General features: G+C 48.1%; 1 protein-coding gene across 1 annotated transcript; it reads left to right on the plus strand.

Annotated features, from left to right (window-relative positions):
* Nucleotides 1-43: 43 nt before the first annotated feature.
* On the plus strand, nucleotides 44-27000 carry MIS18BP1 (MIS18 binding protein 1). Its single transcript, XM_064461206.1, has 16 exons — nucleotides 44-634; nucleotides 4136-4258; nucleotides 5318-5826; nucleotides 7540-7616; nucleotides 9608-9738; nucleotides 14171-14261; nucleotides 14668-14825; nucleotides 15351-15517; nucleotides 16501-16609; nucleotides 18228-19104; nucleotides 20024-20196; nucleotides 22416-22558; nucleotides 24680-24828; nucleotides 25490-25571; nucleotides 26215-26272; nucleotides 26457-27000. The coding sequence occupies exons 1-16, from the start codon at nucleotides 169-171 to the stop codon at nucleotides 26552-26554; spliced, it is 3411 nt and encodes a 1136-aa protein (XP_064317276.1). The 5' UTR covers nucleotides 44-168; the 3' UTR covers nucleotides 26555-27000.
* Nucleotides 27001-27377: the final 377 nt, after the last annotated feature.

A 27377-nucleotide genomic window follows, 5' to 3' on the forward strand; every position in this document is an offset into this window, starting at 1 on the left:
CCTCTCCACCAATCCGGGCGTTGCGGCTCCCCTCAAATTCTCTAACAGCTGTGGCGGGCTGAGCCGCGCGCGCGCGGGGTCGCGCGGCCGCCTCTGAGGGGGCGGCGGGACCGACCGACCGACCGATTGACTGACTGACTGGCGTGAGGGGCCGGGTGCCGCGGCGGGATGATGGAGACGCCCACCCGCCGCTGCTGCGGGGACCTGCTCCTGCGGTCGGTGCCCCTCAGCAGCCTGCCCGCCGGCGAGCTGACCCCGCTGAGGGAGCTCCTCGGGCGGCCGGTGGGCCCCGGTGTGGGACGCCCCGGGGGGCGGGAGCGCGACAGGGAGCCGTGGGACGCCGGCGAGGGCTGCGCCGGGCCCGCCCCCGAGCGGCGGCTGAAGCGGCAGGCGTGCGAGCCCCCCGCCCGCGAGTCCCCGGCCAAGATCTTCCAGCGGATGAAGGCCCGGGCCGCGCGGCAGAAGCAGGGCCCCGGGCCGCCCGCGGGGGAAGCGCCGGCGCCGAGCTGCGACAGCGACCTGATCCTGACGCCCAACCCCGGGCTCCCCGCGCTGCGGCCGCAGCCGGCGCAGGAGAGAGCCCGCACGGCCGGGGCCGGGCCGGCGCCCGACAGGGGCACCCAGCCAGGAAAAGGTTTGTCCCGCCGCTTCCGAGGGGTCTTTTCCAACAGTAATGGCTCTGATTTTATAGACGTGGCACCTGGGGACGTGGTTTAGGAGGCACGGGGGTGTTGGGTTGGGGGTTCGGTTTGATGGTCTTAGAGGTTTTTTCCAACTTTAATGATCTGTGATTCACCCAGAAACCTGTCTCCTGTCTAACACTGATCTCCCACCGGCTCCCTTGTGCCTCTTGCTTATGACTCCCCCAGGGCCTGGAAAAAGCAGTCAATGTCTGTTCATAGGTGTAGAAAAACATTGGTGCCGGGACTGATTTTCCCTCAGATGTTGGGGATTTTTATTTTCTTCTATTTTAAAGTTTGGTTGGAGGGGGTGTTTTAATGCTGAAATGTGTCTGTACCGTGGCTGATGTCTCTCACCGGCTCTTTAACTTGGGGGACTCTCTCCCGTGGTATTTTCTCCCTTTCTTGCTCAGGCTGGCTTTAACGACTCCCTCTGTTCTGTCTGCCAATGGGATTGACCCTTTACGACATCCTGAAAAATATTTTCAAGAGAGTTACATTTTAAAGGTGAAAAAAATCAAAACAACCAGTTACTTCAACTATTCCCTACAGTCAGTACAGAAAGGGTGGTGGAAGAATTGTTTGGGTTTTGAGACCCCGGGGCGCTTCCCTGGGCAGCCTGGTCTGCGGCTTTTCCAGAGCATCTTCTCTGTTTGACTGGTTGGCGTAAGGTGACTGCGTTCCCTCCTGCAAAGGTGCTGTGGGCGAGTGGGAATGGCCTTCCCTGTGACTCATGTCCCAGAGCTGTGTGTCCATAAAGGTAACAGAGGTGTTTTAGAGGGGAAGGTGTCCCGCAGTGGTGCCCTGTCATTCTCATGCTGTGATCACCCGGAGAGGGACACCCCCTGAGGTATTGGCTGCTTTATCAGAAGGGTCATGCTTCGTTGCTACGTGTATTCCTGTGTGAAGTAAAATACTTAGGAATCTCCTGTACTAACCTTTTATTGAGTTCTGGGTGGGGGTTAAGACCTACCTGGTTTGTCTGTTCATTTTAAGACGTAATTGCAGACAACTAGGCTAAGTGCTCAGCCTGTCTTACCTGGCCGTTAGCATGGGCAGCTGTATGCTGTTCTCACTGGAGGGGATATCGAGTTGTTCTCAAAGGAACTTGCAGTTACAGAGGTGGCAGGGCCCTCATTTTATGGTTAGATATGAAAAAGTCTTCCTAAATCTTCTTGCTGCAACATAAAACCACTTTTTACTCTTAGTATTTCTGTTGGATACAATGAAAATGAGATTCAACAGTCATCGTGGTGACTGGAATAAGGGAAACATTGTGCCCATTTTTAAAAAGGGTAGCAAGGAGGACCTGGGGAACAACCGGCCTGTCAGCCTCACCTCTGTGCCTGGGGAGATCATGGAACAGATCCCCCTAGAAGCTATGCTAAGGCACAAGGAAGACAGGGAGGTGATCCGAGGCAGCCAGCATGACTTCACCAAGGGCGAGTCCTGCCTGACCAACCTAGTGGCCTTCTGTGGTGGGGTGACTGCATCAGTGGACAAGGGAAGAGCTGTGGATGTCATCTGCCTGGACTTCTGTAAGGCCTTCGACACTGTCCCCCACAGCATCCCTCTCTCTAAACTGGGGAGATATGGATTTGATGGGTGGACTGTTCGGTGGATGAGGAACTGGCTAGATGGTCACATCCAGAGGGTTGTGGCCAATGGCTCAACATCCCAATGGAGACCAGTGACAAGTGGTGTCCCTCAGGGGTCCATACTGGGACCGGTGCTGTTTAGTATCTTCATCAGTGACAGTGGGATCAAGTGCACCCTCAGCATGTTTGCAGATGACACCAAGCTGAGCGGTGCAGTTGACACACCAGAAGGATGGGATGTCATCTTGAGAGACCTGGACAAGCTGGAGAGGTGGGCCTGGGAGAGCCTTATGAGGTTCAACAAGGCCAAGTGCAAGGCCCTGCACCGGGGCAATCCCTGGTATTAACACAGGCTGAGGGAGGGAGAGCAGCCCTGCGGAGAAGGACTTCGGGGTGCTGGGGGATGAAAAACTGGACATCAGCCAACAATGTGCGCTTGCAGCCCAGAAAGCCAGCCATCCCCTGGGCTGCATCCCCAGCAGCGCGGGCAGCAGGGCGAGGGAGGGGGTCCTGCCCTTCTGCCCCGCTCTGTGAGACCCCCCCCGCAGCGCCGCCTCCAGCTCGGGGCTCCTCAGCACGGGACAGACACGGGGCTGTTGGAGCGGGGCCAGAGGGGGCACAGAAATGCTCCGAGGGCTGGAGCCCCTCTGCTGCGAGGCCGGGCTGGGAGAGCTGGGGTTGTTCAGCCTGGGGAAGAGAAGGCTGCGGGGAGACCTTATTGCAGCCTTTTAGTACTTAAAGGGGGCTTATAAGATTCCCAGACTGGTGGGGGCTGGAAGGGACCCCTGGAGCTCACCCCGTCCCACCCCTGCTGGAGCAGGCACCCCCAGAGCAGGGGCACAGGGCCACGTCCAGGCGGGGTGTGAATGTCTCCAGGGAAGGGACCCCACAGCCTCTCTGGGCAGCCTGTGCCCCTGCTCTGGCACCTGCACAGCAAAAGAGTTTTTTCTCATATTGAGGTGGAAATTCCCATGTTCCAGCTTGTGCCCGTGGCCCCTTGGCCTGGCGTTGGGCACCGCTGAAAAGAGCCCGGCCCCATCCTCCTGACACCCGCCCTTTAGATATTTAGAAGCATTGATGAGATCCCCCCTCATTCTTCTCTTGTCCAGGCTGAACAAACCCAGGTCTTTCAGCCTTTCCTCATCAGAGACGGGGACATGCTTTTTGGCAGGTCCCATAGCAATAGGAAAAGGTGTAATGGTTTTAAACTAAAAGAGGGGGCACTCAGGCTAGATCTAAGGAAGAAACATTTTACACTAATGGTGATGAAACTCTGGCCCAGGTTGCCCAGAGAGGTGGTCGATTCCCCATCCCTGGAAACACCCCAGGCCAGGCTGGACAGGGCTCTGAGCGACCTGCTCTAGCTGAAGATGTCCCTGCTCATGGCAGGGGGTTGGACTGGACGGCCTCTAAAGGCCCCTTCCCACCCAAACTGTTCTGTGACTCTATGACTTTTTATAGAAGTGAAAGATCTGAAAGTTTTATTTCCTTTTTAACAACACGTTTCCAAAGGTATATTTTGCCCTCGCATCATCACATCACAAACAGATAATGACTTTTGGTCAAATATCAAAAGGTGTTAGTATTGGTGCTCCTTGTTAGACCTTAATGCTATGAAACGCACCCCATGTGTAGGCACCTCCAAACCCCTGTTGATTCCTGTGGGTTGGGTTACAGCCAGACATGCCTACGCATACCTGAGGGTGTTTCTCACATGCAGCAGCTGTAACCCCCGATGGCAAGGGAAGGGCAGTACTGCCGTCCACCTTGGGAGAGAAAAGAAAATATACTGTTGTATAGTGGAGTATGTTTTTCTTCCCCCAAATTAAAATATTTTTTTGTATTATTATTTTCCAGAAGTTCTTTGCACTTGGGTTCCTGAGAACCGAACCACAAAAGCACTAGCCGTAGATCCTCTGATACTGGAATCCCCTCACAGTTTCTTCTTGCGTGTAAAGCAGAAACTGCAGCAGCAAAAAGGTACTTGGTGTGTTGCTCTTGAAAACACTTCAAAAACTTCGTTGACTTCAGGGTTTCTGTTCTCTCGTGTGCTTTGGCAGAACATCGTTGTTCTTCATCGTGGTCTGCGCCCAGTGGAAAAGGGAGGAGGAAACCTGCAAATCTGCCTTTTCAAACCCAGGGGTGGCATTAGGCTTGGTTTAACCTATGGTTTAGGGCTGTGGGCTTCCAACCTTGAAGCTGACGATGTTAATCCGTTTGAGGCACTATCTCCTCTGGCAGTGAAAGCCATCTACCTTTGGGCTCCTGCTGCGGTTGAGAGTTGTTTGGAGACTAGGTGTAATGCTTTCCCTTTTGAATGTGAAACTTTGTGGAAAAATCCTAAACCTCTTATTTGCTGGCTGCCCCCTCCCCCGATTAGTTTTTATACATAAAGAGAAAAGGGTTGGTTTAGTGAGCAGCTCTCTTGTATTCGTTTTTTTTCCCCATATTGTTACTTAATAGCAACACTGTATAGGCTTCTGCCCTGTAATTCAGTTTTGAAAATACAGATGAAGAAAATGAGCGCCAAAGTCTTAGCAGTGTTCAACTCCAAAACTGAACTCAATTTATCTGAAAAATCAAACTCCGATGCTTGCAGCTCCCAGCATAGCAGCAGCATTGCTAGAAATCCAGGTCTTGAAGTCTGGAAAGATGGAAACATTTGAGATGTTGTTTTTTTGTGAAAACAGATTTTGTTTTTTTGCTCTGCAAGGAGGATTCATTAAAGAAAAGATAGGAAAAGATATTCTATTCCTAGGTATAGTGTGCATTAGCTTGGTTTTGGGGGAAAGTGAGATATCTGTAAGTCTTTAATAGCGGGGGGTATTGATTGGGTGGTGAGGAAAAGCTAGTCCGAACAAATGGAGTGGCCTGCTGTTAGCTCAACGATTGAAACAGGCAGAGCTTTCACAATTGTTTAATGCTAATCAGTACAATCTCTCTTATTAAAAATGGAGCTAACTTTATGAACGTTTTTTTATTAGTTCTCAAATATCACTAATTTCTTTGTATTCCTTTTTTGTTTTTTTAAACGGACAGGTTCCACATCTTCAAACCCCGTCAAGCAGAACATTCCTCCATCCACAACTATAGAAAAGCCATTAGTCCGATCCACTTTTCCGGAGCGGCCTGGGAACAATCCTACAGAGTACGTGACCGCGGAGAAGGATGATGAGGATAGTTTCCTTGTGGAATCAATGGATGCTGATGATGAATTGTCTCAAGTTACAGTGACTAGTTCTGTGAATGTAAACTGCGCCCCTTCTAAAAATGGGGCTCAGTTAGAAGAAAGGTGGGGAAATGGAGAAGCAAAACGTACTGAACTTCATCACGACAGAAGAGAGTTGCAGCCAAGTCATAAGCAAGCTGCTCACGGAGTAGAAAAGAATCTGGAGACTAATCCTCAAAAGCCCTCACAGTGCTTCTGTAGTATTATGCTCTCTTCTCCCAAAGTCCACATCCCAAGGAAGGGAAAGCCGAAAGAAGGCTCTAAGGTCCCTGTGAATAACCCTCCTACAGATCATGTTGCTGGTGAAGCAGGCAAAGAGGTAGGAGAACTTAATACTTTAGGGCAACTGATGTATTCCTGTGGGCTGCTTGTAGCTCGTAGCTGCAATTTTATTTGGGTTTTTTCTTGTCCAAAAAAAAAAAAAAAGAGTGCTCGGAAGAGAGTATTATTGATTAGATCTTACTGGTAAATGCTTTCCCATCAAAAGGATTTCTTTTTTTCCTGTACTCCAAAATGACAATATTCAGGGTTTTTTTTTCTGGTGGGTTTTTTTTAATAAAAGGCCCTTTAGGCTTGGTATTCACAAGCCGCAGGATGGGCCGAAAGAGTTCTGTACCGGAAGGAGCCTCCTGCGCCATCTCTTTAATACGATAATTGCCATGGTTTGATGTGATGGACATGAAACAAATCCGTGGCCGGTCCAGCTCTTGGCTGTCTGCACAAAGCCAAGGAGGAGAGATCTTTCCCAGCTGGAGGCTAGGGGTGGTTCTAAAGTTAACTGAATCTGTACGGCTGGTAGTGAGGTCAAAGTCTTGGCTTTCCTACAGAATATCCATGTTTCTGTTCAATTAAGTGGGACCAGACTCTTCTAAGAGGCTAGTCTGCAGGGCTTATTTTGCATTCAAGAGATGCTTGGCAGTATTTACAACTTTCTGAATAAATCTCGAGGGAAGCGGTGTGTTTTGAAGCGTGCCACGTTCCTCAGTGATTAGCCCAGGAAACCGGTGGGAGCGTACCTTCCCAAGGGCCGAGCTTCCTTTGTTGCCTGGAGAAACCCATGGGATTGCAGTTCCCTGCAAGTTAATTTTTTCGTTCTCCCTCACCATTGTCAAGCATGTTTGATATCTTTTCCTGTATTAAAAAGAAGTTACCTTTACACTAAGTTTGGAGTCAGATAAGGAACAGATACCCATTAGTACTAAAGGTTTGTAGCTGAGTATAAGATACTGAAAGAGGAGGTGTTATTGGACGCTACAGATCCGAGCATCGAGTAGGTGCCGGCTGTATGTGTCGGTTACCTCTCCTCAGGCGGGGTTAAATCATTGGTAAGATCTTTAGTGAGGTCCAGACTGATGGTCAAAAGGCGAACATCATTAAAGAAAAGATCTGGAGTTTATTAACTGAAGTTGTGGGAGGAATAGTGATAGTTTCAGGTGTTAAAAAATGGTTTTCAGTGAAGCTTTTTTTAAAAACAAATTGTTTGACACACAGTTTTCCAAACTGCAACTCGAGTGCGACTGGCTTGCTGGCTACTTAATGCAAACGAAGGTACTGCAGCTCTGTGTGTCAGTAGTTTGCAATATCAGATACAGCCATTTTAATACTGTATAAATTTTAGGAATAACATAGCTAATAAATACAACTTTATATTTTCATGGATAATTTTTTAAGTGTAAGAGGTATGGCTTTGTGTTGGTATTGTTTGTGCTGAGTTTTTGGGTTTGCTAGAGGTCTTGGCCAATGATTTTGTCTTCTGAAAGTCAATATTAAATTACCCAAAAGCTTCTATAATTTAAATTCCTGTCTTCACTTGTGCATTAGACTCCAGCTTGATTATGCTTCAGCATTTCTGTGTGTCATGGTGGTTTTCAGTTTTTCTGGTCTGGAAGGGTGGTGCCTAAATATCTTCTCAAGGTACACAGGAGTTAATTTCTATTTTGCTAATGCCTTGGTGATGTTGCATAGCTTAGTCTAATCTAGTTTAATTTAAAAATGCCTTCTTTTTCCTCTTTTTTTTTTTTTTTTGTAACAGAAAAATGTCTGCCTAACCAGCTGGAGAATTAAAGTCATGGATGGTAACACTGCAATATGTGTTGAAGGAAAACGGAAGTAAGAAAAAGCTTTCTGATTTAAATGCAATGTAAAACGTGGTGGTGGGCTTTCAGCATCTGAGCTGGAAAGGCTATGCCGCCTTCGCCTGGCTGAAGAGCTGTAGCTTTGAGACTTGTATTCCTGGAACATCTTGGTAACTGCTGAAACCAGTTCCACACGCTTCTGCCACTTCCCTCCCCAGCCACAGGGAATGCGGCCCTTTGCTTCCATCCTAACCCTTGTGACAGTGCTTGCAACTCTTACCATGTCTTTAAACGTAGTTGTCTGTCTTATAGCCCATTTGCCTCAGCGCCTGCAGAACGGCAGAGCTGGTGCACGGGGGGATGAGGGGCTGCACGGCTGGAGGCTGAGGAGCGGTGGGGGAGAAGGAACCGTGGCTGTCCCGGCTTAGGTTGGCTCAGGTGGCCATGGGAGCTGCACCTTCGTGGAACTCACCCATAGCCTTTGGTAAATATGAAGCGACGCTGTCGTTTAAACTTCTTTAGCGAGGAAGGGGTGAATTCCTTCATGTGTGCAAGAGGCAGAGTGCCTACATACAGGAAGATGCCGGTTAAATAATTATTTCCAAGTCGATGAAAGAGCTTGAGAGGAATAAAGACAGATGTATTTGTCTAGTTGATCTCCCAGGCTGGTGCTGACTAGGGGTCTTAGGGGCGTCTACTTCATTTCCACAAAAATTCTCGTTTGTGGCTGTATTAAGTGAAACTTGGTGCAGACTGCCATCAGCCACGTGTTCCTGCCATACCATCTGTGATGGAACTATTGCTCCTACAGCTCTGGGGTGAACCATGGCAGCAGCTGATCCACCTGCATACTGGCTCCGTGGATTTTTTTTTTTTTGCTGTTTTTGGTCAGGTTGTGTTCAAATAGCTGTAAGATGAGTAAAACAGGTGTCAGAACAAAGGAGAGATTTAGCGTGCAATGAAGTTGTCTGAAGATGTTGTGAGAGTATACCCTTGGAGAATGGTATTCTACTCTTTCTGTAGTTAGTAGCTACCTAACACGTAGTTACCTACTGAAAACTCAGAACCTCACTCGAGAGCAGCAGCGCTGCGAAGGGCGGTAACTCAGCGTGCTTACCGAGAGGTGTCAGGAGGCCGCGTGTTCCGTAGGAGGATTTGTAGCAGGGATTGACATTTTCATGGCTGTGTGGAAGCAACCGAGCCTCTTGCTTTGTACCCTTCACTACCTGCAACATGTTCTCTTTTCGCTGATGTGTATCTGATACATGGCGCTCACGCATGACATCTTTCATTTGCTTTATAGACCTTCTGAATTGACGTCTGTTAATATTTTGTGATGTTATACAGTTGAATGCTTTCACTGCCGTCTTGGGTTTCAGTCCTTAATAATGTTCAATAGCTTGATCTGTTGGTTGCTGTTGTAAAAGTATATTTAAAAAGCAAAACAAACACCCCCCACAATGCAAAACCAACCCAATAAACTCCCCCCAAACCCTAAAATATAGATTTTTCTAGTTTAATGATTGGGTCTGTTTTTTATTTCTCATGGAGAAGACCCTTAATTTCTTAACAGCTCTAATTTTTGCACGTATTAGGGCTCCTTCAGTTGTTCTTGTCCTTAAATAGGAGTGTTAGAAATAAATATAATAATCCTGGGGAAAATATACATTTGACCTGTATAGTGGTACTTTTGTAACTTGCGTACTGGTATCACAGCGATAATGAGCTGGAGCCCTGCAGTCCGTTTTGCTTCTGCAGCCTGGCGTCAAGCTAATGTTCTGTGACTAACGCTTGCAGTAGTTGACATGTTCACTTTGACTCCGTCCAAGTATTAGGCAAGGCCAAAACTGTTTCTTTTCCAAGCTAAGAACAGAAAACCTAGCACATCCCGCCAGCATCTGTATCGCTCGTAAAATATGTGACGCTGTCAGGCTCGTATGGAATATCAGTGTTATAGTTTTAAATTACTTCTTCTGTGAAAACAACGCTTTATTTTTGTTCTTCATGTTACTTGTCTTTTCTTAGAGATATGAAAAATCTGTCTTGGCACAGTAATGCAATTGTGGAGCGCCTAGCACACAACCAAGTTAAAACTTCGTCTGGCAGTATCTACTTGCTACAGGGAAATATAGATTCAGCTTCGATGAGAAAAGAAGGTAAGATGATGATTCTTAATGTCACATTACAAACTGAGAAGGGCTTTAGATTTATGGTTGAACATACTGCTGAAGCAAACGTTTTGTCTCCTGCTAACTGGGCCTGGTGGGTATTCGGCACATGCTGGAAAGTGACCCCAGCATCAGATCTCTAATTACTCTCTAATGTTAATTGTAGCTGGCATTTTTAGGGTGCTGCAGTTACAGAGAGGGCTTTCAGATCATGCAGTTGGCTAATGGGCACGTTCTTCTAAAGATGCTGGTTTTTGCTAAGATTGCCTTTGTGTAATTTGGGTCAATGTTTTGGCATTTAAACAGTGCTAAGACATTCGGATAGGGCTGGCTTATACGCTACTGAAACTACTCTGATGTTCGCGTTCTACCTGTGACTACTCAGCAATTAACCACTAGCTCTGCAACACTACGTGGCATTTCTGGAGATAGACAAGTTACGGTGTCAGTGCTTGATAATTTAGGAAACTAAACCATCTTTAGTGTCTAAGTGGTATGTTATACCACATCCAGCAAAACTTCCTGCCTCAGATTGTTTTGAAGCATGTGGAATTTAAAAGGAGGCTTAATTTACACACGCAGACGAAGTTAGGCTAGGCTTTATTTATTCTGCTTCACGTGCATCCTCTGTCATGTTCACTAGTAAACGAGCTGCCACGTTTGTGCTTACAGGCAGCTCTAGGAACATAAAGATCACCTGTGGCATGGGTGGGATAAACGCTTGCCTTAACACAGGCGTGCGCTGTGTGCGTGATCACACCCTTTTTAAAGGAGCGTATACGCATTCTCTGCGCTCTCAGGCCCAGGACAAGGCACCTTGTGGTCTACGGCTTTAATTATTTTCTTCTCATTTGCAGTACTGGGATGCATTTTGATAAATACCTGATGTGGCTGCTCTGAGTTGAATTTTTTAATTAGCTCATCTGCTGAATACTTATATTTGTTCTTATTTTAACATTCTGAGAAGGAAAAGTGAGAGCAAGAGACTTCTGTGCAGAGCAGCTCAAGTACTACAGAGGTTTCCTAAGCCTAAGAGTTAATGGACTGTGCTGGGGTCAATTCCTTTGATCTTAGGGCAAAACCTTCTTCCTTCCTTGCCTCCCAACACACAAAAAACTATCATGGGGTCAGCGTGGACAATACCCTGAGCGGATTCAATATGGATGTATGAATCAAAAGAGAAGTTAAAGACAAGCTAGTGCAGGTAGACAGAAGAAATACCGCACCTAAAGCCTAACCTGAGGAGTGCCCTAAGGCCGCGCTGCTGGCAGCTGGGACTGTTGGCAGCGGCACCATCGGTTTGCGAGCGACGCCGCACCAGTACGGAACTACTTGGCTGTGGAAAACACATGATCACTGTGTACTGATACTCCAAATGACTCCTCAGAGCACTGAAATGATTTGTGAAATGCCCTGCAGTGAGAGCACTGGCTAAGCACTTACCTACTCCTGCCTTGTCAGCGGAAGTGGTTATCAGCAGCCTGGGACTCTGGGGTGTCCAAACCAATCCACCGGTCACCGTTGAAGGAACTCTGCAAGGGACGGTACAGGCTACTTAGTTGCACAGGATCTGTTCCTGGAACGGTGTTGTCTGGTTGATGTCCCAACAGCCCTGCAGCGGGGCTGTTGCGCACAACTGCTGTGGCACTCGCCCCATTCCAGCCTCCAGCCATGCCACGGCACTTGCGGTGCTTTGGCTACAGCCCTGCCTGATGGTCAGGAAACGTCCTGTCCGGTCGACAGAAAGAGCGAAGCGATGTGCTACAGTGAAATGCTACTCCTCAAGCTGTTCAAAGGAGCTGAAGGATGAAATAACTAGCGTGTAACATCTCGCAAAAAACCCTGCTTTAATGCCCGTGGGCCTGAAAGTTGGCTGACGCAAAGGTTTTAAGGAAGTTGTTTCCCAAGTCACTTGAAATTAAGGAATGAGGAATTTGGCATTCATGTGAGGTAAACCAATAGAAACTGTAATAACGAGTGGGGCTGGCGGATGTACAGATAGCGAGGTATGGGGGAAGGCACCTACAGTGCTGCTGCAGGTGAAGTAATGCCTCCCAATGGTGTAGGGCTTCTTTGACAGGGCCCCTAGACTCTGGGCTTCTAGAAGGGCTCTTGGGAAGATTTGTAAGGACACAAAGTAGTTATCTGGTGAGGAGGGGGAGCTTCCGTGGGTTTAACTAACAAGAAAAAACGAGAGGAATAAAAAGAATCCCATAATGATGTGGGCTGTTGAGCAGATTCATCAGCTTTGTAGAAAAGAGCACGACCTGGGAAGCAGCAGCTGTAGTCTGGTGTTGCCGAGTTGCTCTGGATGGTGAGTGCTGGCCACAAAGCGTGTCAGAAGAGCTTCGGAATGGGCATTAAAATGATTAAATTGGCTCTTGATGAATGTAAAACTATGCATGTGGTGGTAGAGGAAAGCATATTGTTAATATATCAGAGAATGGCTTCATAGTTTGGTTTGGGAGGGACCTTTAAAGATCATCTAGTCCAGCCCTGTATGACAGGATAAGATGATGTATGATTGTAAGGCTCTCAGTTCACCATAAAAACTGAGGAACAAGGTTTGGGGGTTTCAATAGGTGGCTCCATTCAGAGGCCAGCTTAACGCTCACCAGCAGCGAAGCAACTTGAACATCAAAAATGAATGGGAAAAGAAAAACCCCAAACCACGCTATTGGCTGTAAAACCCGTGTGAGGCACCAACATCGTGACAACTGAGTACAGCTCCACACCTTCCCTTCCTCCTCCCCGTGGAAACCCCAGCCACCTGCTCTCAGAAAGAATGCAGGATTAGGAAGGTGTGAGGAGAAGAGTGATGCGTTTAGAGTTACGACAAGGCTTTCCTAGGGCAAAGGACAAACCAAGTGATGACCTTTTGGCCTGCAAAACAGGACTGGGGAGGAGGTGGGAGAGGTTAATGAAGTAACAAAGGGAAAGGAGATGGTCAATAAAGATCAGTTGTGTGTTGTCTCTTGCAATAACGGAATAAAGGAAATAATAAAAAAAAAACCAACTAGTGGAGGGGAAATAAAGAGCTTTTCATGCTACGTGCATCTCATTTGTGGAAATCCTTGCAGGGGATGTCGTAGAAGCTGAAGTTTTACATGAGTTCCATTGGAGCCTGAGCAATTTCCTGGGAGACAAATTCTTCAGGGTTTTTAAATACATAGAAATCAGTGCTGATTTCTCAGGTGGAGGTTGTTTGGAGGGAATATTCCAGTATACTTGCCTTGCTTCTACGCTCTGCTTTGGCCTCTGCTGGTAGTGTCCTCCCCTGGTTGGGGCTAGACGTGCCTTTGGTTGTATGCTAAATAAGCTAACAAGAGAGCGCCTTGCTGACTCCCCATCCTCCTGCAGGAGCTCAGTTACTGGAACTCTGTGGGTGCAGCCTGGCATTAATGTCCTGTCAGCACCCAAGATCAATAGTTTGTGGATGTGATTCCTTCTTTATTTTTTTATTTTTTTTTGACTTGTGTGCCTGTTGAATGCTTTCCAGTAAAGGTACTGCTTCCCAGAATTTCAGATAAATAGGCTGCGATTTAAGCTCGTTTCTAATCCCATGTTGCAGACCCTGCTTGCAGCAGTCCATGACCCCAGCGGTCTCGGTGTCAGAGGCTAAACGCTGCTGATTTTTCAGACGTTGCGAGCAGGCGAGCGGTGGCTCAGTGTTGTGCTCCTGCATCCGTACAGGTCAGGCCCTGCCCGCGTGAGGGCTGCGTGACAGCCCGGTGTCCCCGGGAGCATGAAATGGCACGTGTTTAGCTCAGAACGGCTGGAGCTCGAGCGATGCTTTTTTCCGTCTCTGATGCAACAAAGGATTATGTTATACCTTTGCGTCAGTATTTGGTTTTAGGATAGTTGGCCAATTTTGGAGGCAAAGCTAGAGCCATTCTGTTGTATCTGTACTACCTGAAGCACTTTCCAGTTCTATAATATCATTGCTAATGCTTTGACTGCACCTGATCCTCACGCAGTTCTTTGCTTACGCCTTGTGAATGGTCTGTGTGCTCTTGGCTGAACAGTTTCCTTCCAAGTGGAGTTTCCTTGATAAGTCCCAAACAGCTCAGACCAAACCGCAGCCCGAAAGCCTCAAGCTCTCTGAGGGACTGACTCCTGGCACGCTGCAGGGAAGCCACCTGCCAGCCCCGCAAGACAAACGGGGAGAGCTTACACTCCTGGTTCCCAGGAAGCTGCAGTGCTGCATCCGGGTTGCTGTCTGCCGTTAACAACCCCCTGGGTGACTTCTCTGCAGTACGCTGTTCTCTTAAACCGGGGAAACCTGTCTCTCTCTAGTGTTTAAAGAGGTAGTAAGCTTCTGAGGTTCTTACAAAAGCATGATTGTACTGGCTATTATTTCTATCCTTTCTGGTTAAAGGTATTGCTCAGCTGTTGTTAATGCTACTTCTGTTTCACGCAGGATTTCCCTACCGTTTCATCAAAAGATTTACATACGGGTTTTCCAAAAGGTGGAAGGAGTATGTTGAGGAGTTGCTTGAGGAAAGGAGGAGGTAATTTGGAGATTCTGTTTCATCACAATGCTCTTTGAAGTATTTATTGAGATTTTGCCTTTTAAGAATGCTATACTAGAGGAGTATAAAAGACTGTAGACGTGTGCATGAAGACTGTGTTCAAGGCAAATGCTGGTCCCTGCTCTGGAACCCTTTCACCTTTCCTCACGCTGCTGGTTTGGCTTCATTCCGCTTGTTTATGGAGCCTTAGAGCGAACACCAGCAAAGCAGCGAAGGGCTTCACTGCGCAGCGGCTCGTGGGGTGTCTGTACGAGTGCAGCTCCCTGGGCCCTTGGGCTTTTGCCCAGATGAGGAGGCGACTTCGAGTTTACCTCAGTTAATGTGGTGTTAGAGGATGGCTTTTTCAGGTGTTTATCGTTTCTTTTCTTAAACTCCAAATCACTAGGAAAGAACAAAACCAAAATAGTGGTGAGGATGAAAATGAAGAGAGTGTCTCAGGTACAGATGTGCTGAAAAATGCAGGAGGCTCAGCAAGAGCGGCGAAGAAACCTGAAACCAGAAACACCACCTACGAAGTGTTACCGAAGAATAATGAAAACACTTGTGAGTATTTAGTAATCCTTTTCTGTGGACAAAAATTGGGGTTTTTTTTGAGAGCTGTCTTTCGCTGGGGAAAACATCTCGTGCCTGGTTTGTATCTTGTTAATCAGGTTGTATGGAGGAGGTTGGGCGAGGTGTTTTGTTTGTGGTCACTTAGGCCGCAGCGGTCAGGAGTGCCGACATGTTTCTTTATTCGTGGTTCGCAGCCGTACGGCAGCTGCAGCAGCACGTGCCATGGGGCTGCCCTGAGGGAAGCCCTGGGAAAGGAAGATGCTGTAAAAGCTGTTTCATTTTTCTCTCTCGATACAGTTGGGATTATAAGGATTATAAAGATTATAACCTCCTAAACAAAAAGTTCACAACAGTAAATTTTATAATTTGTGAAGATTATTACTTCAATCCTGGTGAGGTATGCTTATTTCTAACCTGACCACTTTTAAAAGGACAACACAACGCTGTAGTAAGTTTTATATTTTCCATAACGCAGTATTTGGGACAAAACTGTATTTCTCATTTTTTTCTCTGTAGATACGACACCGAGGCACAATTCCATATTGAATGACTCAAACACCGTTTACACACGTAGTGGCCGTCGCGTTAAACCACCGTTAAGTTTCTGGTGTGGGCAACGTGAGTTCGTTGATCAGAATCTAAATGTTACTATAGAAGAAGGTGGAATAGATTATTTGAGCTTGGTAAGGTTCTTTTGCATGTTGTTACTTAACCATATCTTAACCATAGTGAACAAACCTGGCTAGGTATCTAACAGGAGGAGTCCAGCTCTGACAAGTACCTGAAGAGGCAGGAAATCTTGGAAACATTATAAAAACATTTTAAAACAAATGAAAAAATAGTCTTAACCTCTGTATTATCAGATAATTGTTGTTGTCTGTAAAACGGGGATAATGGGGAATTAATTCTGGAAAAATAAGTGGGTTTTTTGGAAGGTAAACGCATCAAGCAGGACGTTGTACGCAGGTACTGGTTTGGGCCACAGAGGCTCCTAGGTAAAACGCTTCCTGTGGTATCGTGGTGGCGGGTCCCCACCGCAGTGTTTAATCACAGGAGGGGTGCTGGTGCTGCAGGCAAGCTTCTGGGTTGATCCAGCCTGGCCTCGGTTTTCCCCTCCCTGCGCAGGGTTTCGCATTTGGTAGGACCAGATATTTCCTGATTGCTCGTCTCCCGATCTGTCCAGGTCACCCTGGTTTTGACTGAGGGGTGCTGGTCTTATTTATCACAATGCTCTAAGCAACTCTGATAACATTCGGACAACAAGTGAAGGAAAGCAGCATTCTCTGTGGTCGTTGCGAGCTTTTTCATTTTATTTTAATCTCTCTAAGATTGGCTGAGTTTACAGAGTGGGGGTGCACTCGCGTCACGGCTGCAGCAGCGACAGTGTAGGTCTGATTCGCCACCAACTCAAGCAGTTCTAGGCTTTAGGATTTTAACTTGTGTTTTAGGATATTTCTATTGAAATGGGATCTGGCTGAGTTGCTTCGGTGCATGCATTTGTGTGAACACCCACGTTCACCAGACGGTATTTGGTAGGTTCTGGGCAACGTTAGGTGACTTGTAAATCCACCTGTCCCGGAAACATTTGGCTTTTTCAGAGCTGGCATCGTTAGGCTTGATATGTAATCTCTTGCAGAAGTTTAGATTAAATTGTTTTATTTTGAAGATGTTCAGTAATGAAAAATCCCAAAGAAAGACCACTTCTACCTCTAAGAAGACAAAAAGGAAGGAAGTAGTGAAGGCAACAGAAGAAACAACAAAAAGTCAAAGTAAAGGTAAAAAAAAGTTTGTTTTTTTTTTCTCTTGTTTTGAAGTTATTGACTAGAACGAGTCGATTATGAATTGGGCGCTGGAGCAGTATGGTGATGTCCTGTTAATGCAAAGAAATTATTTAAATCTTTTAATGGTCAATTGCATCTTCTATGAAGAATTACCAGAGTAGCGTCAGTGCCTAGTTCTCTGGTCCTACAGCTCCGAATATAAACTAGGTTTTTAAATCACTTCCATAGCAGGAATGCACAGATTTCTTTCTGGAAATTGAAATGAAAGGGTTATGATTTTTTTTTTTTTGAAGTTTCTGCTCCTGTACTTTGGATCCCCCTTTACCTGTGACTCGAGAGAGCCTGAAGAGAAGCGGAGTTCACCAGTCCAGTGAACTGGTGGTCTGGCTTTACTTTTTAAGCTGGAGGAATTAAATCAGATAAAATGCCTATGCAGGGAGAAAAAAAGTTATAAACAGAGTTTTAAACCCTGTAATAAAATTTGGGACACAGCAGAACCCTGAAAATGATATAAAATATACAGCAGAAGTGTCTCTCTTAAAACAACTGCAATGCTTCCCACAGAAGAGCTGTATCTGCAGCACAAGGAAAGCCTTTGGGATGTTGTGTTTGCTCAGTCTCAGTCACAGCATTTTAGCAGAGCTCTCTGCTTACTATTTCATTCTCTTTCTACTTAATAATTTCACATTCCCTTTTGCAGCCTTGATAATCCTAATTCTTTTAGTCACTGTCTGTCCCGGGGGTGAATGGGGCAGGAGCAGGGCGCTCCGTACGCGAGGGGCCCTCCCCGCTGCTGGCTGCACTCCCTGGGAGCCGGGGGTCGCTTGCTCGGGCTGGACTCGGTGCTCGCAACCGTTTCATGCTATGTCCTCTCTGTGAGAGTAAATGGATTTTCTCTGCTTCTTGCCTGCCACGCGGAGGCACGGCCTGCCTGCTGGGACCGGCTGTCATGTCTGCGTCGTGTAGCCTCTTCTTCCTGAAGAATTAACCCCAAATACATAGGAGCGTATGTGTGAGGGCAGAAGGCCTTAATGCCTCCGAGATACACGTCTGGGGAAGGAGGTGTAGTGATCCCAGGGAGCTTCACTAGGTGCTGTTTGTACTCAGTTACGTCTGGTAAAAAGTTACGGACATCCCTCAACAGCAGAAATGCGTTTATAGTTATCTGTGAGGTAAATCTTTGGAAATGGGTTGCAGGTAACCTGTGCTACTGGCCTCTTAAACAGGGAAGGGGCGGGCAGTACAGATCATGATGAAATGCTCCCAGCATCACCAGTTTCTCTCTGAGGTGACGTTTTGCTGTGTCTCAGAGGGAAGTGGTGTTTAATTTATTTTTCTATCCCAATGTGACCGTTCAGCAGAATATCTCCTTGGCCAGAAGAGCTCTAGATTTCTGTGAATGCGGCGAGAGGCTTCTGCAGAACACAGGGAGCTGCAGGCTGGAGGTGTGCTGCTCCTCTCTTCCTCCAGTCTCTGCAACAGAAAGGAGTTCTCGGGTCATAATCAGTGTGGGACGCACTGCGTCCCGCAGCAGGCTGGTCTTTGCTTGTCTGAGAACACAGTGATAATTTACCTACGATGTGTGACATGGTACCGACATCCTCTCTTTCAGGAAGAAGCACTGAAAAAGGAGTAAGTTCCAAAAAAGAAACGAAGTCCGCTGGAGGCAAGGAGGCCCAGCGGTCCGCTTCAGATGACAGTGAAAGCGATCATGCAGTCAACAGAGCAATTAAAACTCAGCTTTCTGTTAAGCTGACTCCCTTAAATACTCATGTACTAAACAAAAATAACTATAATAGCAGAATCCCCGGAACAACAAAAGAAAAGAGAGGAACAGAACATGGAGAGCAGACGGCGCATCAGCAGTCTTACAAGTACTCGTTAAGGTCAGCCAAGCACCTTCTCCAACACAAGCATTTAACAGAAGAATCGTCAAGCAAAGATGAGGACGAGGAATCCAGTGAAGATATCCCTCTGTCTATCAAAAGGAGAAATGAACCTTTATTTAGAAGAGAGACTCAGAACTCTAAATCTTACTCTAACGGTAAAAGTTCACAGGATGATGCAAACAAGGTGTCGTGTGAACAAAGGACAGTGCAACACTCTAGTGCCTCCCGTAACGTGCCCTTGAGGCAAAGTGTGCCCGGATCTGTTAATGGTTCTGATTTACTTAAAGGGAAAAAGGCTTCCAGTGAATCTAATACGACCCACCTGCCTGAGAGGACAATGAGGATGAGAAGCAGAATCAACCCTCCACGGTATTTGTTTGAATCTGACACTGAGACGGAAAGGAGCGAAGAGGATTTTCAAGTAAAAGAAAAGAATTCAAAAGTATCTAATAAAAAAACAAATTCTAAAGTTTCTGGTACTGCCAAGTTTTCAGCACCAAAATCAAGAGAACCTGAGAGGGGAAAGGTGCAGAAATCTCTAGAACTTTTTCCAAGGGCAGCTGACAGTTGGTCTGAAAAGGAATTACAGAAGCTCCACAGGCAAGTGGTTGCCCCGTCTTCACAGGGCAAAGATTCCCTCGGCCATGGGGAGGCACGATATGCCAGAGGGTTTGGGTGGCCGGGATTTGGGTTTTTCAGATTCAGTCTCTTTCATGTTATTTTAAAGGCTTCCTTCACGTTTACATTTCATTTTAAAAAATAAATGCCGTTAGCAAATTAAAAAATGGTGGAAGAAAGGAGGCAACTGAGTATTTTCTAACATAACTGTAGGTGTGTGAGCCTACGGCAGCCCCTACCGCTGTCACCAGCATAAAGCCAGAAGAACGCAGATATTAGGCAAAATTCTGTGAATCTGTTCCTCTCCCTGGTTTTCAGAAACGCGCACCTGATCTTGTTAAAAGTGATAAACATTCCTATGAGCCAAACTGAAAAGCACAAGTAGGTAAATAATATGGTTAAAAGTATTTATATTTGTGATTTAGATGGTAAATCAGAGGTAGCATAGACTCCCCTAATGGAATAAAACGTTAAATACATCAGCATGCCACATTTAAGCCTCGTAAAGGGGAGATTAACTGCAAGAATGTTTAATTAATGCGTTGTCCAATTATGTAAGCTACTGGGCAGTATTTAATATATACATTAAGTAATAAAATGACCATGTTTGGTTTTGTTTCTTCTAGGTTAGAAACCTGAAAAGTCAAGAAGGTGTGAGCTCATGTCTGGGGGGGGAAGCCTGCTGCAAATAAGCAGCTTGTCTTGTAACTGAGCTGTTAGCTTAAATTGTTCAAATAAATTTTTGCATGTTTTAAAGTGTCTGGACAAGACACCAGAGACAAGGTTCTCTGCGTCCGACGCGCAGCGCCCTGTCTGGGAGGGGCGGCCGCTCCCGGGGCGTTGTACGTGGCAGCGCAGGTTCCTCTGCGTGACGAAGGCTGTGGCTTTGTTCTCTTGGCAGGGCCATTGCTTCGTTTCCAAAGCACAGGAACGGCTTCTGGGTGGAGGTAGCCATGGCGGTGGGCTCTCGCTCGGCTGAAGAATGCCAGCAGAAGTACGTAGAAGAACAACAGTCAAAAGGTTCCGGAACGCATGCCAAGAAGAGCAGCGCGTCAGGAAAACCAGAACAGAAAGGTACCGACATCTTGGTTCTGGGTATATCGTTGTCTTCAACTGATTTTAAATTCAGTATTTATTATGTGATGGGAGATACAGACGTAAACACACATCAGCGTCCGGCAGTGAAGGAGGTCTTCTGTGGTACAGAGTTTGCTTGCAGAGCTTGGAGGATGTCATAAATGACTGAAGTAACAAGAAAAGGAAGGATATTTTTAGAGTTTTCTAGATTTTGGTGCCATGGGAAGACTGCAACTGGCTTTGCCACCTAAGGGACAACAGCTATTTGTGTCTTAAGAGGCTCTTGGAGCCTCACAGATAATGGGCGACTTGTAGAGCTCTTGATCCAGAAAGGATAACGGGGTGCCTGTACCCACTGGGGGCAGCGTGGGGTGAGAGCAGCGAGGTTATGTTCTCTGGTGTTGGCACCAACGCGGCTGTTGCTGCGTTCTGTCCCGTTCTGAAGTCAGTGACTCCTGTTTACGGATAGCAAGTGCGCCCTGAATGAAAGGCATGAGGTGCTCGGTCAGTTATTTAACACAGGGAAGGTTACAGTGACTCAGCAAGCGCTGAAAGGAGTGCTGCTTGGTCGCGGCTCCTGGCCGGCCCAGACGTGCCGTCGCATGGCCGTGGGACGCGCACGCTGTAAGTGGTACACAACTGTGAGCAGAGGCGACCGGTGATGTCTCTCGGCGGTCAAAGCTGTGCATCCATCTCTATTTATTGAAAGCATTAAAATCAGTTTTTCTGTCCAAGTGAGGTGATCCAGGTTACTGTTAGTTCCTGAACTTCAGGCGGGAATGTTTGGCCCTGGTTCGGTCACCGCCATACCATAGAACAGACTGGATGATCTCCGTAGGTCTCACAGAGTCCCAGACTGGTGGGGGCTGGCAGGGACCCCTGGAGCTCACCCCGTCCCACCCCTGCGTGAGCAGGCACCCCCAGAGCAGGGGCACAGGGCCGCGTCCAGGCGGGGGGTGAATGTCTCCAGGGAAGGGACCCCACAGCCTCTCTGGGCAGCCTGTGCCCCTGCTCTGGCACCTGCACAGGGAAGGGGTTTTTTCTCTTATTCCTTGGTGATGGGAAAAGGTCCACCCCTTATTCTATGCCACTTATGTCATGCCCAGGTCCTACCCTTTCCTGTCCATTCCAATCAATCACCACCACTTCCCTGTCTGTATATACAGACTTGGCGCCTGCCTTGGTGGGTTTGTGGGAGTGTGATATAGTCAATTTGCCAGGCCTCCCCATATTTGTATTTCAGCCATCGTCCCCCACACCACAGAGGCTTTACCCGCTTCGCTTGCTTGATTGCAGCGCACGTGTCACATTCGTGGATAACCTGTGCAATAACATCCATGGTCAAGTCCACCCCTCGATCACGAGCCCACCTGTATGTTGCATCTCTCCCTTGATGGCCTGAGGTGTCATGGGCCCACCGAGCTAGAAATAGTTCACCCTTTTGCTGCCAGTCCAGATCCACCTCAGCCACTTCAATCTTGGCAGCCTGATCCACCTGCTGGTTGTTTCGGTGCTCTTCAGTGGCCCGACTCTTGGGGGCGTGAGCATCCACATGCTGTACCTTTACAACCAGGTTCTCTTCCTGGGCAGCAATATCTTGCCCCAGTGCGGCAGCCCAGATGGGTTTGCCTCTGCGCTGCCAGTTCTGCTTCCACTGCTGCAGCCAGCCCCACAGGGCATTTGCCACCATCCAGGAGTCAGTAGAGAGATAGGGCACTGGCCACTTTTCCCGTTCAGCCATGTCTAAGGCCAGCTGGATGGCCTTTACCTCTGCAAAGTGGCTCCATTCACCTTCTTCAGCAAGTTCTGCTACTTGTCATGTAGGACTCCATACAGCCACCTTCCATCTCCGGTGCTTCCCCACAAGGCGACAGGACCCATCAGGGAACATACTGCTTTTCATCTTCTGGCAGTTTGTTATACAGTGGGGCTTCTCCAGCACGTGTCACCTCCAGCCAGTGTCCCAGCCGGAACCAGGACACGCTGCGATGGGTATGTAAGGCTCTAGAGCAAGGTTCCAGCTGGGATGTAGCAGAGAAATTCTTTTTGAAAGCCTAAGTTGTGTAAGAGCTCAAAGGGTCACAAACTATAAGACACTTCTGCAAAGGAGAGGCTGAACTGTGTCAGGGCATTCATTGTAGTCAGCGAATTCTCAACCCATGCTATGTAACTAATGTCTTAGAACAATTAATATTTTAATATTTTAATTCACGTAGATACAAAAGAGCCGGTTATGATAACTGCCAAAGTGGGAACCCTCAAAAGAAAGCAGCAGATGAGAGATTTCCTGGACCATTTGCCGAAGGACAACCACGACGATATTTTCACTGCGACGCCCTTTCAGCACAGAAGAGTGAAGGTAAGTCTGGGAACATAGTGTCTGTATGCGTAAGCTTTTCTGGTTGGTACTTCAAGGGTGTGTTACAAGCCTGCTGGTTCGGTTCCATCAACAAAACCGTGCGGATCTGGGGGAAGAGGCTTATTTCCTGGCTCTGTTATCACAATACTTCGATTGCCGGCAGCGAGGACGTGTGGAAGGTGGCTTCCGCAGGCAAGCGTTATGGCTGCACGGGTGCGCGATGCCAGCCGGCGATCGGGGCGTCCCTCCTGCCGCTGGGAAGCGCGGGTTGCGCAGCGATGCCGCTGTCCTGGGGCCGACTGTCAGACCCTTGGGCCGTGCAACCGCGTCCTTTCCAAAGTCACGCTGATGCTTAACAGGACTTTTTCCTCTCTCTCCTCTCAGCACATCTCACGTGTAAAACCACTTACCTCTCCCTGCTGCCTGCAGGTGGTTTCTCTTTGGGAGCGCCGTTTCGCTCTCACCCTGGCCCTCGCCTGTTGTTCACTCATGCTCGGCTCTTTGCTGCCTGTTGGGGCCCGAGGGCCGCCCCTCTCCCGGGCTGGTCTCGCCATCCACAGCGACAGGAGCGCCCTCCCCTCCCCTCCCCCGCCACAGGCAGCCCCAAACGCAGCCGGCAGACGCGGCACCAGAGCCGGAGAGTGGCACCCCAGCTCTGTCGTCAACCTCTGCTTAGCTGCCGTGAGGCGTGGTGATGCGCTCCAGGTGTTAGTTAAGGCTCTGTTTTCATTTGTGGGGAGAAAGCTGCTCATTTATCAAGAGAATAATTTATTTTTTCCCCACTGTAGGGAATTTTTGAAGTATTTTCATGACACATCTTTCTTTTTGCTGTTACTTGACCAAACAAGCTCTGTCTATCAAAACTAGTGCCTCAGTTCCAGCAGGGACTCCAAACCACACCTGTACATCTCGAGACACTCGTTCTGTGGGTTTTCTTGGTAGCAGCAGTGCGTTTCTTATTCTGGACGTCTGCGGAAGTAACGCCATGGCCCGCTGGAAAGTCAGAATTTCAGTGGTGGTCGCTTCATTGCTTTCTATAAACCGCAGCGTGCGATGGAGAAATGCCCGTGACCAGCACGAGCGGATTGCCTGGGAAAGAATCGATGCACCCGTGTCCAGGGCACCCTGGTTTTGCAGGGGATTCTCCAGGAGACTCGTCCTTTGGTAGAATAGAGTTTCAGCCAGTGATTTGAAAGGGTTCTTTTTTCCCTTTATTTTTTTTTTTTTAAAAAATTCATTCTGCCCAGCTTGTGCTGTGCAAAAGAAGCCAGCCTCCTTCTCCCGAGTATGGTGGGGTATAGCTCCGGAGAGAAATTCTGTATATTGAGGAGTCCTGAGTGGATTCCCCTTCCACGACCTAGTCCAGCCCCCTCCTTGAGCCCACCATGCAGGCTGCGATCTCCTGTGCTAAGTTCCAGAGCTGAATTATTTGCTGCGTGAAGAAGCACAATCTTTTATTCGTTCTGAACTTGCACCTGCTGACTTTGTCCTCCTCTTCTCATGCGAAAAAGACAGCGAACAACCGTCCTGGTCCCCGAGCAGCCCTGACACCAGCTGTAGCTCTCCCCGACCCTGCTGTGCTTTTCGTCATCTGCGCTGCTCCTCTCTGAACCTTCCAGTTCTCTCTCTTCAAAATGGAAGGACTGGATGTTCACTGAGTAATCCTGAAATCCTCCTCCTGAATAGTAAAGATCAGCTTTGAGCTTGTAATTTTAGTCAGAAGTTATTTTTTTGAATGTGTAGTAGCAGCCAAAAAAGGCCAGCAAAATGTTGGGCATCATCAGGAGTATTAAGAGCAGGATAGAGGCATCGCTTGGCTGCTGCCTTGCGTCCTTGCCTACCTGCGGTCTGTGTGCTCTGCATGTAGCTGGTTTCTGTGTCTCAGGAGGGATGTAGCGGAGTCAAAACGCAACTGAAGGGAGTGAGGGAATGCAGCGACTGCCTGTCGAGGAGAGGCCGGAGTCTGGGACTCCCTGGTTGGGGAGGAGGGACAGCCAAGGTTGTCAGGGTTGTGAAGAGGCTGTGTCCTATCGCCGCTCTGAGACAGAGTCGTGGGAAGCCTTGGCGGCAGACTTTTGTTAGAAAGGGCAGGTCACTGATTGCTCTGATGTGGCTTTGTAGTTGCCAACGTTCCGGGGAAGTCATGAAGATGATGATGACGACTTTGCACTTACGGACAACCCCATCACACCCTCCTCGGCTGTCTTCCCTATGGTGAAAACCCCTCAGTGTGAGCATATCAGCCCTGGTATGCTGGTACCCATCAACAGGTAGGAACTCGTACCACCGGCCCTCTGCTAACCTCTTCCTTTCTCATTGCCCCCCAAGACTGTTTCTTGTCTTCTGAGAAAGATCACTCTTGGAGCTGGGACAGCGGTTCGCTTCCAGACTCAGGGCATGCGTGGTAAAGCCTGCACTCCTGGAGGGATTTGTGTAGAGAACGCGCTTCCCTTTGACAGCGCGTGCACTTTGAGCTACTCAGAGAAGCGTGGGCAACGAGAATGGTGCCAGTTGCGTGTCCTTTTACTCTCAGTGAAGGTGGTGATTTGGGCTTCGCCCTCAGCAGAGGTTTCTCTTCTTGTTTTGAGTCTTAAACCTGTTAACCCAGTTGCTTCAGCCTTTACGGAAACTGGAATCGTCTTGAAACTTGCGGAGTAACTGGCATTTTACCTAACGGACAAAGAACGCACGCCGTCTGGGAAGGTGATGAAGCTGTCTGATGCTTGTATTGGGTGTTCTAGCATGTGATCCCGTTCCGTGGGGGTATGCTCCCAGAGCTGCTGTCATACTGAATGGACCAACAACTGTTTTTAATGGCCATGCTCATTTTCTCTCTGAGTTAGAGCTGTAGGTATAACGCCTTTAACGGCACCCAGCGGATTCTGTGGGCGGCACACCAGTGACCATAACGTGCTTTGTTTACTTCTACAGGAATGATTACGACAGGCACGTGTTCAGGATGCAGAAGAACACGCGGGGCAGCAGAGGCACTTGGGACAACGTCAAGAAGTCGGTAATGCTGGTCTCCTTGAGCGTGGCCTAGCGCTGCCTTGAGGACGCAAAGCTTTGTGAAGCAGCAGGCAAAAGAATGCCGGGGTCACAGGCCAGCTCTGTGGCTCTGCTGCTGCATACTCAGGAAGGAGACCGGGAACCCTCCCCTCCTCCTGCCCCAGCTTCTGGCTGAGGTATCTGCTCTTGCAGAGAGGTTCCGTTTGTTAGACGAGTATTTATTGTAGGGATCCAATCCGTTGCTTTTTTTCCAGGATTTGTTAACTGCTTTTCAACTCTGGGATCTTTGGGTACATTAAGTTCCTGTTACATTCTTCTGTACGGGGGGAAACAGTAATTCTCACCTTGTATCACGAAAGTCCCTGAATTTATGTATTTATTAATTCTGTATCCTGAATTCTGTAATTCCTCTGGCTTTTCCATGAAAAGCTGAGATCCCAGAAGTAGAAAAATGGCTCCAGCCTCCACTTTGGTGAAAGCCTTTGTGGTAGTTGAAGAGTTTAAATTTTTAGAGAAAACGTAGCATAGCAATGGGGCAACTTCATGCCGGTGCAATGACTACTGAGTCTGTGCCAGGCCCCGGCTCAGCGCCGTCCCCGCGTGGGGGGGCAGCTGGCTGAGCAGAGCCTTTTTCTCCTTTCCGTCAGGCTGGAGGCGTGCTTGGGACGCCGGTGTCACACAGAACCACCTCCAGTTTTGGTAAAAGTAAGTGCTCTTTGTTTCACTCACTTTCGCGTCGCCGCTGGCTTGTTGGGCGACCACAATCTTAGCGTTTAATAATTTTTCCGCAGGGTTTCTCAGAAGCGTCTTTGCTTGTTGGACCTTCTGTACCTGCTTTTCAAGCTCGGGCACGCACACTAATAACCCCCCCCTCTTTTTCTCCTTGCAGACGTGAATCAGCCCTCTGTTGTAGGGAAGCTCTTTGTGGCTGAGGCAGCAGATTCATCAGATGAAGGACAGGATGATTTCTATTTTTCTGTTTCATGAACTCTGGATTTTATTAGTTCAACGCCTCTGCGCCCCTGGTGTGACGCAAGGGGGTTTGGCCACCCCCGAGGTGGTGTTCCTGTGATGTTAAGAGTTCAGTTTGGAAACCCTGACCTGCAGTGTTTTTATGTGTTTTAACACCACCCTCATCTTGCCACCGATCCAGCAACGGCTGCCTCTGCCCGGTGTACAAAGCAGCACTTTCGTGCCCGGGCTCCTCCTTTCCGTTGCCCTGTTTCTCCTGTAGGAGGGAGAAAGGTGCTCAGATACCACTTACCAGCAAGTTTTGATTCATTTTAAGATAAAATATCTTTTTGAAGTATGGCTGTACAATAAATTATTAGTGTACAGGCTGCAACTAATTGGAATTGCTTTTTAGCTTCCTCGACAGAGAGTTTAAATTTTTACATTTCCTTAATGTAATAAAAAAGGAGAAGCTTATTTTACTCACGTAGTATTTGGACTATGTGGGGGGAGAAGTGCCATTCACACGCTGACCAGCTGAACACGACTGATGGATATCGGGGCCTGCACGTGTTTTCATCCTCTCTTGATTTTAAATAGCCATGAACGGCTGATGTCAGCCTGTTGCTGGTCTGTGTCAGACCCACGCCCCTCCTGGGCCAGCCAGGTGCTTTATCGCTGTTCGAGTCCCTCACTTCTGTACGGGCCCCTTCAGGAACCTGCTCCAGGAAGGGATAAACCCGTTCCTTTGCCAGGTAGCCACGGTGTGGCAGCACCAGGCTGCAGCGGGGCGCTGGAGGGAGGCTTCCCCCGGGGTCACCTGCAGCCAAGCGGGCGGGGATGGGGAAGCAGGGGTGGT

The sequence above is a fragment of the Phalacrocorax carbo genome, chromosome 9 (assembly GCF_963921805.1).
Source record: "Phalacrocorax carbo chromosome 9, bPhaCar2.1, whole genome shotgun sequence".
In the NCBI taxonomy this organism is placed as follows: Eukaryota; Metazoa; Chordata; class Aves; order Suliformes; family Phalacrocoracidae; genus Phalacrocorax; species Phalacrocorax carbo.